The 11,445-nt window shown below is 33.5% G+C and overlaps 1 protein-coding gene across 1 annotated transcript; it reads left to right on the forward strand.

The window, feature by feature from the left end:
• The first annotated feature begins 7,203 nt into the window (after positions 1–7,203).
• Positions 7,204–10,699, forward strand: LOC137644327 (uncharacterized). The gene is made up of 6 exons (XM_068377318.1): positions 7,204–7,268; positions 8,576–8,650; positions 9,093–9,239; positions 9,439–9,539; positions 9,883–10,041; positions 10,509–10,699. The coding sequence occupies exons 2-6, from the start codon at positions 8,584–8,586 to the stop codon at positions 10,563–10,565; spliced, it is 531 nt and encodes a 176-aa protein (XP_068233419.1). The 5' UTR covers positions 7,204–7,268; positions 8,576–8,583; the 3' UTR covers positions 10,566–10,699.
• Positions 10,700–11,445: the final 746 nt, after the last annotated feature.

The following is an 11,445-nucleotide window of genomic DNA, read 5'->3' on the forward strand; positions in this document are numbered from 1 at the left end:
TCTCATCGTTCATAGCCTCATACGAGACACAAAATCACTATTACATAGGAGGAAAATTAGCATTACCTGAATCAAATGATCCACGAAAACAATAGAGCAAAACTTGATCATCCTTGAACTTCATGTGAACACAACCAACGTCCCAAAGGTCAACGTGTACATTACTTTTCCATCCAAGGGAACTGGCTGCCATTAACATAAAGAGACGAGAGCCCCTGCAAAATAATGTCAGGCATCTCAAGTATTTCTTATAAAATCACTATGAATCTTCAGCACAGGATACTGATCCCTGAAATCGAAAATAACATTCGAACACCCACAAGGCAGCTTTCCAGTCCAGTGGAATCATAAGTAAATGCCATATATTCCTCCCTTTCCATTTTCCATCGAAATATAGTTCCTTGAATGTGAACCCTAATATGTCACAATCTAGTGAAATACGTATGAACTCCATTAAGTATTTTGTATATAAAAATGGAAGTAAATTATTCGTATTGATTTTTATATCTGAAATTTCCATCGAAGCAGTCGTGGTTTACTTCTGTTTCCAAACAGAAAGGGTCAATGTATAAAACTTTAATTTCCCCTTTCATACAAAAAAAAAATACATATAATTTTTACTCCTTCCGAATTTTTATGTATGAAAGAACATGTTTATGTTTTACATCTTTTCCATACCGGACGCCAAGTGTCCTTTCTTATCTATTCCGCACAAGAAAATAGATTTTCTTCTTTTGCTGGGAAACAGAAAATTTCAGACTTTAACTTCGTTATTCATTATACTCAAGAGAGTAACGAAGTTACATTATATCATCACGTGATCTCCTTAGTACTAATTTTCTATAATAGCAAACATTTTGATTTTTGGTACAATATATTTGAGTCATCTTGAATTCTGATTATCATTTTTAATGGTATTATTACTTGCCAAGATGCAACCTCATTTGAAAAACAACGTTACAAATCATGAGCCCGACAATAAAAACAGCACATTGCGGAAAGAACAAACTTTAAGTGAGAAATAAGAATTAGGAAATGAAAATATGAATAACAAGAATAAGAATACAATGTCCTCATAGTCTGAACTTCTGAAATTCCATTAATTCTACTATTTGATTGGACGGAGCAATCGAGAATACTCTGCAGTACAGGGACTTTAAAAGACCAGGCATGAGAGTAATCTTCAAAACAGGGCACAATAGGAGGATAATGAAAATTTTCCTCCAGAAAGTTCAAAATAATCTTTAAACCAACTTTGTGTTTTAAACTGCCAGCTTGCTTGATTTGGAGTTTTCTGGCATCCTGAAATCGAAGGTCATTGACGCCGATATCCTTTGTTATAGGTAAACGGAAAAAAGGAAATTCAATTTGAAACCATAAAAGTGAAGATCTCCTAATAATAGTTAAATAGCTTTAAGAAGACCTGCTTCTGAAATATATCTAAAAATACCGCTAGCATAGTAAAACACATCCTGCAAAAACTCTTGGTAAGGATGAACCTGCCCTCGTCACCTCGAGCGTCAATCATCAGTTATCTATTTCTTTTTTTTTAAGGTGCAACAAATGCCTCACTGTCAGGAGTACTAGACAATCAAGGAAGAGAAAAACAACATACAATTCCTAAGAGCTTGACTTCTACTGAATCTAATGGTATGTTTGAAAAATATAGTAGTAAAGTTTTACCATGGAAGTATTAAAAACCTGCTCAGAAATTAACTTCACACACGTACACTGTCTAATCACTATCACTTATGTAATACTCTTCTTTGGTACTCTAATTAAATGGATATTAACATGATTTTACACCAGTAATATCTAAGTGGGAAATTTAACGGCCATCTGCCCAAACGAGTACTATCAAAAACACATAAGTGAAATCAGTCAGTATGCTTGGCCTACCAATCTCTCTCTCTCTCTCTCTCTCTCTCTCTCTCTCTCTCTCTCTCTCTCTCTCTCTCTCTCTCTGCATACAGACCAAATTAAGGATATGTTACATAACTGATAAAAATCAAGTAAAGTATGTAATGCCGTATAGCCGAGCAAGTGCCCATACAACAATACAGACAACGAACGTTGTTAGAAAACCCCGTATTGGTGGTTATTTGACTGGAAACCGTAAAAGGATGATTAAATTCCAATATATAATGGGAGAATTGATTATATTTCAGGTACTAAATTAAAATTTCATAATCCGATACTTCTAACTTCACCTTTAATAACTGTAAATACAAGTTGGTGCAAATAAAATGAATCATCACAAAGAAGAGTTACACCTAATCCAAGTAAAATCTTAACTATGATTTTGGTAAAAAAAAAAAAAAAAAAAACTCGGGTTACATAACAGGTCCCACTAAAACTCAATGGACTGCGACATCATTTCTGATCAAGTGTCTCCAAACCACCATCTCTTTCCTATTGTCTATAAACGCAAGTCATGCAATGGGGCTCATATGGGAATAAAGTCACGGACACACACTTCCGGTCCTTAACTCTAATGTTCCGAAAACATGGCGGACGCCTTCGAACATTAAATTAACATATATTTCAGAATGTGAAATAGGACCACTACTTTCCCCCTGCGGCTGGCAGCAAGTAATAAGAGCTGTAGAATCTACATTATATTATCTTCTGGTGCTGAAATCATCTTGATAAAAAGACACAAAAAATGAAAGGTTCCAGACCACAATACGGGAGTAAAAGTTGAGATGTTTTAGTAGATTTATTCTTCACATGTCCCCGCTATATTAAGTCTGAGTCTTGCCAAGGAGGCTGAAAGCTTCTTCATTTATTTCTAACTTTCATTTACACGTAGCAGTCAGGGTATATGAAGTTGTAGCGGGATGTTGCAAGGACAACCCCAACACCCTTGAATCACTTTAAGTGACAATAGTCTCCTCAACACAAACTTTCCCCTTACGTTATCAGCAGCGGGACTCTTGGACAAAAAGGACATAAAAACAATCCATAACCTTAATACTATATTTCTTACAAACTAAAAATAAATAAACCATCCACAATCAAAATAATATCACTTAAAGCTAATCAAAAACTTTAATACTAAATATACAAAAAAACGTAACATTCAAATAAACAAAAAACCCACCTAACAAATCTTAAAATTTACGTGCACCCCAACACAAAAGGCGTGTGTTTATAAATATTATGGGACACCAACACTGTCGACACACTACCACAGCTTTGTGGTTAAAAATCCACTGTGTGGCAATTTGCCACAACTACCTCCCTGATTGAGGTCCTAGATATCATCATCATCATCATCATCATCAACAGCAATCTGAAGTAAATTCGGTCTGGGTCATCAACAATCATCTAAATCTGAGCAGTCGTGTCAACTTCCTTATTATAAGCCAGGTCGTCAACAATCAAATTCACATTCAAAGAAAGTCTCTCCAAAGGAATAAGTACTATAAGGAGGAATTACGGTTCAAAATAAATAATTAATCACTTCCTCGCTGGTAAAGAAAAATAATAGTAACTAGTAATCCAACATTCACACTACTGCCTCTTGCTGCAGTCAGATAAAAAAAGCCATTCACCCAAGACATTCACCTCTGTCGTAACCTAACTAAAAACATAAACAAACAATCGCATTTATACCAACAGTCTTTCTCACAACAAACAATCAATACACTCTCTCTCTCTCTCTCTCTCTCTCTCTCTCTCTCTCTCTCTCTCTCTCTCTCTCTCTCTCTCTCTCTCTCTCTCTCTGAGGATTTGGCAAAAAACAAAAAATAAAAATAAATGAAAATTACTCCTCCACAAAGTGACTATTAATAACAAATTGCGCACATGTCAGATAAAAGCGGCTACTTGATTCTACCTACTGTACATATTCAGGAATAAAAAGCATTATATATATACATACATATATATATATATATATATATATATATATATATATATATATATATATATATGTGTGTGTGTGTGTGTCAAATTAACCTTATATCTCTTTCAATGGATTAACGCATTAGTATGTCCTTACTTTTTAAATAATGAGTCATATTAAATAATGCTCTGGAATCTGGAATATTATTCATTAATTGGTGCTCATTAGGCACAAGCGTGCCAAAAAGAGCAAAGGACCGAGAAGTTATGTGGATATTGTACCACTTCAAGATATATATATATATATATATATATATATATATATATATATATATATATATATATATATATATATATATATATATATATATTTCAAATAAGCCATATATATTAATACATTAAAGTCTGGATTCTCTTAACGACCTCGGGATCAGAGCCCCAGGCGGAACCGCCCAAAGACTATAATATCGGACCGGCGGGGATTTGAACCCTCGTCTAAGATATCTGTATGCCAGTGACAATACCACTGAGTGGTATGGTCACTGGCATAGAGATATCCTGGACGAGGGTTCAAATCCCCGCCAGTCCGATATTATAGTCTTTGGGCTATAATATCGGACCGGCGGGGTTTCGAACCCTCGTCCAGGATATCTGTATGCCAGTGACCATACCACTGAGTGGTATGGTCACTGGCATACAGATATCCTGGACGAGGGTTCAAATCCCCGCCGGTCCGATATTATAGTCTTTGGGCGGTTCCGCCTGGGGCTCTGATCCTGAGGTCGTTAAGAGAATCCAGACTTTAATGTATTAATATATGGTATTGTCACTGGCATAGAGATATCCTGGACGAGGGTTCAAATCCCCGCCGTTCCGATATTATAGACTTTGGGCGGTTCCGCCTGGGGCTCTGATCCCGAGGTCGTTAAGAGAATCCAGACTTTAATGTATTAATATATATGGCTTATTTGAAATATGAAAGAAACACGTTCAAATGTGCAAAAATTTATCATATATATATATATGTATATATATATATATATATATATATATATATATATATATATGTGTGTATATATATATATGTATATATATATATATATATATATATATATATATATATATATGTATATATATATATATATATATATATATATATATATATATATATATATATATATATATAGTTTGCTGTAAAAATACAATCTAAAGATCATTAACACCTTTTTACAATACAAACAAGTAAAAAACATCAAAGAACATTAATTTAACAAAATTTGTATTGGAATCAACACAAAAAGTAGGAGGAAAAATTCTTATATAATACCAAGGAAACTAATCAGAAAAGACCAAAAACCTAATAAAGAAAAGATTTGAAAAGAGGGGAAAATACAAGACAGATGAAATAGAATTAGCAGAACTATTCAAAACAATAAAATTAAAAACCCAAGACATTAGTAAACACAAACATACTAAAAATAAGTAAACCCTGAAGAAAGGAAGAAGCATAGAGTTACTGAAAAGAAGACTTGGAACAGGGTGCCAACAGATATTTGCTTTAAAGGATGAATATGGAAATATCAGTTAAATAGATGCAGTAATATAAATTGCAGAGGACTTCTATAAAATGATATACAATAGTGATATAATAAATAAGTTTGCCAATAAAAATAATTAAACACCTGAGGCAATACCAAAGGTAACAGTAAGAGAAGAAAAGAAAGCATTAAATGGCATGAAAAAAAGGTAAAGCCACAGGAGAAGATGGCCTAACATTAAATATAATAATAATAGATGGAGGAGATTTCATAGTAGTAAAACTGGCTGAACTTTACAAAAAATGTATACAAGAATGCTCTATAACTATACCTGAGATAAACATTATAATTACACTAATTCATAAAAAGGGAGACACAAAAGACACGAAAAAAATACCACCCAATAAGTCTACTCTCAGTAATATATAAAACAATTGACAATATCCAAGTAATTAACCAGCTAATTAGAAAATCAAAAAGAATATGACAAACCACTATGCATGGCATTTATAGACTATGAGAAAGTATTTGATTCTGTGAAAACTTCAGCAGTAATGAAAGCCCTTCAAAGACAAGAAAAAGACAAATCTTATATTTAAACATTCTAATCCTCTTTACAGATATGAGAAAATTCCGGTTGTTTTGAGGAATTCAGATTTGGAAAATGTAGGATATCATAATTAATGGTGAATAACTTAACAAGTTAGGAGATTTGCAAATGACATAGTTTTACATTATATTGTGATTTATTGAGGAATTCCAGAAGATAATAGAAGATTTGAATAGAGATAGCAGAGCTGTAAGACTAAAAATGAATGAGTAAAACTGAGATTGTGTGCAATGAAAATGTAGAGAGACAACAAATGAGGGTTAAAGACGAATCTCTAAAGACTATTAATGAATATACGTACTCAAGACACGGTAAATGTTTCCTAAGGACCGAAAGTAAAAAAGGAATAAACACGGGATAGAGAGCTTTTGGTAAACAAAATGAGATTATGAAAAGTAAATTGCTATTTTCTCTAAAATGAAAAGTATTTAATCAGAAGGTCCTACCAGTATTAACTTATGCATCAGAAACTTGGAGCCTTACTGAAGCCTTTGAGCAAACACTATTTACAACTCAAAGAGCTTTGGAAACAATACTGATGGGACTAACAGAAAAAAAAAATATGAATACGAGAGCAAACTAAAGTAGAGGATAATCTAACATGCAAGAAAAAGAAATGGATATATATAAAAAGAATGAAAGATAATAGATGGACATTAAGAATAACACAATGGGTCCCTATGGATTGCAAAAGAAGCAAGGATAGGAAGAGAAGACAATAGATTGAGGAACTAAGAAAATTTGCAGGTATAGACTGGCAAAGAATGACCCTAAACAGACGCAAGTGGAAGGGTATGGCTAAGGCCTTTGTTCTGCAGTAGACCAATAATGGATTACATACAAAAAATGTGTATATGTATAGATACATATAATATTATACATACATACACACATAAATAAAGTAATTATATGACGCAAACATTCGAAATCAAACATTTTTATCAAGTCGTTCTAAAAATACAAGAAAAACTGCATATAATAAATGGTGACGAATGATGCATCAATGATATTGCAGTTTACCCTTAAGAGCTTCCGATGGCTATGGACAAACTACATGCCATTATCCCCCACCTCTCTTTGTCTTTCCGTTGGCCCCACTCCCCCCCCCCCCCTTTTCCCTACCAAACACGCATGCGCAGTGCCAGGCGTAGTAGAAAAGATAATGACTCTACCAGGTATATAAAGTCCTTCGCAACCCATCCTTGTTACACCAGTCTTTGGAAGGAACGAGATCTGTAACAAACCAACCCAAGAAGTTCCAGCAATATCAGGTAAAGTGATGTTAACTATGATTTTACTGAAGCAGCAGAAAGTAATCTAACGTACTCTATTGTTTCTTTATTGCTGTTCAAGTTTTAATTTCCAGCAAAGGTTCAAAGAATTCCGAATTGTGTTTCGAAGGTTCCTCTCTCAAATCGATATCAACCGAAATCCACCATAGCTCCACTACTCTTAGAAGGTTAAAATCATATATTTGGAAGTCACGAACAATATAAAATGAACTGATATATATCATGCAATTCGGAACAGTAACTCTAATTTTTCGGCCAAGAAATTAATTATAGATCTTTTATTTGTTTCAACTCTTGATAAAAGGGAAATACACTCTTCACTTTTAAAATACCCCTTAGTAATCTCTCTCTCTGGCTTTGAATGAATGCTATGTGATCTCTAATATCTTGGATAATGCCACAATTGACTCAATAACATTCATATTATTATCATTATTATCTTTAGTATTATTTTTATTGTTATTATTCTTTTTCTATCACAGTCATTCCAACTGGGTGGTATTTATAATGTAGGGTTCTGGGTTGCATCCTGCCTCCTTAGGAGTGCCTCACTTTTCTTATTATGTCCGCCGTTTTCAGGATCACTCTCTTCTGCACGAGTCCTGGAGATACTCTAGTCTTTAGTTTATCTAGATTCCTTTTCAGGGATCTTGGGATCGTGCCTAGTGCTCCTATGATTAGGGGTTACAATTTCCACTGGCATATCACATATCCTTCTTATTTCTATTTTCAGTTCTTGATACTTATCCATTTATTCCCCTCTTTTTCTCTTTAACTATGGAGTCCCATGGTACTGCAACATCAATGAGAGATACTTTCTTCTTGATTTTGTCAATCAACGTCACGTCTGGTCTATTTGCCCGTTTCACCCTATCTGTTCCGAGTCCCAGAGGATCTTTGCCTGATCGTTTTCTATCACTCCCTCGGGTTTATGCTCGTACCACTTATTACTGTAAGGTAGCTGAGGTTTCTTGCACAGGCTCCAGTGGAGAGCTTTTGCCATTGGATCATGCCATTTTTTGTACTGGTTCTGTGCAGGTGCCGGACATTCACTCTTCAAAAAACAATTGAGAGGCAACGTAATTTACCTGTTTATAAGGTCCATAATCCATGGATATAATATAAAAATCAATACATATTATGAACTAATGATTAGAAGTAAACATTTTCTAAGGAATATGAAATTCTGTTTATTTATAGATCTACAATTTATCTGCAAAAAAATCTTTACTTTATTTATCATGGTTGTTATAATGACTTAAAATGTATGTTCCTTTTTTTTTCAGTTTCCAGGATGAAAGTGGCAGTGGCTCTTGTGCTTTTGGTGGCTGTGAGCGTTAACGCTCATCCAGGCGGACATGGTAATGAAGCCACTTCTTTTAGTGAACCAAAACTAGTTTATTTCACCTTTATTTGTACCTCGATAATGATGATGAGAGTTCCTTTCTATAAAAACGTAAAATTAAAATTTTTTTGTCAACTAAATAATTTTATTTCACCATTTAACCTGGATAAAAATCCTTCATTTTCCAATAAGATGATTTAATTGTCTTTTTTCTGAAATCTCTAAAAAGAATTATATAATAAATGAATGAATCTCAATATGAGAAGTTGCAATCCTTAGGTAATACTTCCTTACATTTGTATTTCATGAATCCAATTCTTTGTCTATATTTTCATTCTAAGACAGTAACTCTCTCTCTCTCTCTCTCTCTCTTTCTCTCTCTCTCTCTCTCTCTCTCTCTCTCTGTTCAATTTAGTATCTATAAAAAATTCTAAACATAATCAAATGTGGCATTTCAGACCGGCCTTGCCCTCCTAACAGCACTGAATGCAAGTGCCGCAAACTCATGAAGCCTCCAAAAGAAACACCAGAAACGGGAGGCCCTATGACTGAAGCCATTTCAGCCTGTGAGACAGAGCTATCCACCCAAGTCCCCACTGGATCAGGTAAACTATTGTTTTTCCTTTTGTGTTAGAAAATAAATACACGCCAGTAAGATATGATGCAAAGACCTGATAAACAAATATGCTAAAGTTTCATAAGATCATCCTATCAATATGTCAGCAATCAGTTGACCACTGTTGTTGTGACATTATACAGATTATATAGAAATAAATAAATAAATAAAATACTTCCATATTCCAGGAAATGGCAAAAACCACCGTCATCCTCATCATCTACTAGAAAACATGCCACAAGAATTCAAGGATTGTGTGAGAGACAACATGCTCCGCATATCAGGAATAGTAAGTATTTGGCTCAATGGATCATTAAGGTATTTGGAAGTTTGATCGACTTCTTTTGACAAAAAAAAATAAATAAATAAATAAATAAAAAAAATAAAAAATAGAAAAAAATCGAATTGCAAGTGATTGCTTTCGATATTAAGTCGTCACAGAGCTTCTACGTAAAACATAAAGGAAAATAGAAAGATAGTAGAATTCCACCTCCTTCCCCAACAGATTCCCTACAAAACTTCTAGCATTTAAAAGCACATCACATCCACGAAAGTCCAACGATGCTGATATTTGATAACGGAATGGCTGTATCCCTTCAGATTTAATCAGTCAATTGCTCGACTTGTTTCAGATGGACGATGCAGGACAAATCAGCGTTACTGCCATGCAATCTGAGTTGACCGAAAAGATCAATGCCAACAAAGGAGATGAAATTACATCGGCTCAAGTTCAGACCATCGTCGATGCTGTGCCAACATGTATCACAGACAATGGAGGAGATCAACTCCAGGTAAATGGATAAGAGAAGTCCCACTTTCTCACTCACTAAATCTGTTACTTTGTCATTATCTTACGTTCATTGATTCTAGAATAGGAATCACAGTAAACTTAATATTTGAGATCATAAACTTAACTTTCGATTTCTCATCAACCTAGATATGATGATATATTAAACTATGTAATCAAATCAAATAATGAAAATAACTCACGTCGGGACTTTGAAGAAAAATAACCTCAACACCGATGGTCCATTAATCTTTAAAGAGCAATGGCTTTGACTATGTAATAAGTCGAAGTACTCTAGTAAAAAAACCCAGGGTAATATTTCATATATTAAAACCAAAATGTTACTTTATAATCATTATGTCATTGTGAAATCAACGATTAAACTTCTTTTATCAATTACTTAGACAAAACAAAGTATTCCTGAAGGAAATACTAATATATGCTGTATTTCAATTTGTTTTCTTTCAACAGATGCGCGAATTCATCAAATGCATGTCATCTGCCTGCGTGGATGCCTTGGCTGCATAGTGAGGATCTCTCCCACAAGAATCAGCGACATTATAACTATGGCCATTTGGTCTTATGTGTTAATCTAGAATTTCTATATTAGATGCTCATTGGAAGTTGAAAAATATTTTAAATGAAAAACAATTTATATCTCATTAAATTTTGGCATTACTACATGTAAGACTTTCGATTATCCTTTTCAAACCAGAACAGATATGGGAATGAAAAAACACTCGGATCCTTCAACATACATAAATGACAAAAAGCAAATTTGTACCATTGCAAGAAGATGCAACAGATGCCTGGCAAAATAATACTAACAGATATTTTCCAAATAAATATTTTCTTAATAATCTTAATTATATTAAATCTGTTAATAAACAGGTTTGAAGGAATGGGAAAATAAATGAAGAATCATTTTCTTTACACTTGAAACTAACTGCTGATTCATGGATAAATTTCATTTTTACATAAGAAATTAAGGAATGGGAAAATAAATGATGAATCATTTTCTTTACACTTGAAACTAACTGCTGATTCATGGATAAATTTCATTTTTACATAAGAAATTAAGGAATGGGAAAATAAATGAAGAATCATTTTCTTTACACTTGAAACTAACTGCTGATTCATGGATAAATTTCATTTTTACATAAGAAATTAAGGAATGGGAAAATAAATGATGAATCATTTTCTTTACACTTGAAACTAACTGCTGATTCATGGATAAATTTCATTTTTACATAAGAAATTAAGGAATGGGAAAATAAATGAAGAATCATTTTCTTTACACTTGAAACTAACTGCTGATTCATGGATAAATTTCATTTTTACATAAGAAATTAAGGAATGGGAAAATAAATGATGAATCATTTTCTTTACACTTGAATCTAACTGCTGA

This window comes from Palaemon carinicauda, chromosome 1, assembly GCF_036898095.1.
Source record: "Palaemon carinicauda isolate YSFRI2023 chromosome 1, ASM3689809v2, whole genome shotgun sequence".
In the NCBI taxonomy this organism is placed as follows: domain Eukaryota; kingdom Metazoa; phylum Arthropoda; class Malacostraca; order Decapoda; family Palaemonidae; genus Palaemon; species Palaemon carinicauda.

Bases quoted from the DNA above. Each gene is read 5' to 3' on its own strand.
- LOC137644327 (XM_068377318.1), top strand. From the start codon at position 8,584: ATGAAAGTGGCAGTGGCTCTTGTGCTTTTGGTGGCTGTGAGCGTTAAC. The intron at 8,651-9,092 runs GTAATGAAGCCA...GTGGCATTTCAG, and splicing joins CGCTCATCCAGGCGGACATG to ACCGGCCTTGCCCTCCTAAC. The intron at 10,042-10,508 runs GTAAATGGATAA...TTCTTTCAACAG, and splicing joins ATGGAGGAGATCAACTCCAG to ATGCGCGAATTCATCAAATG.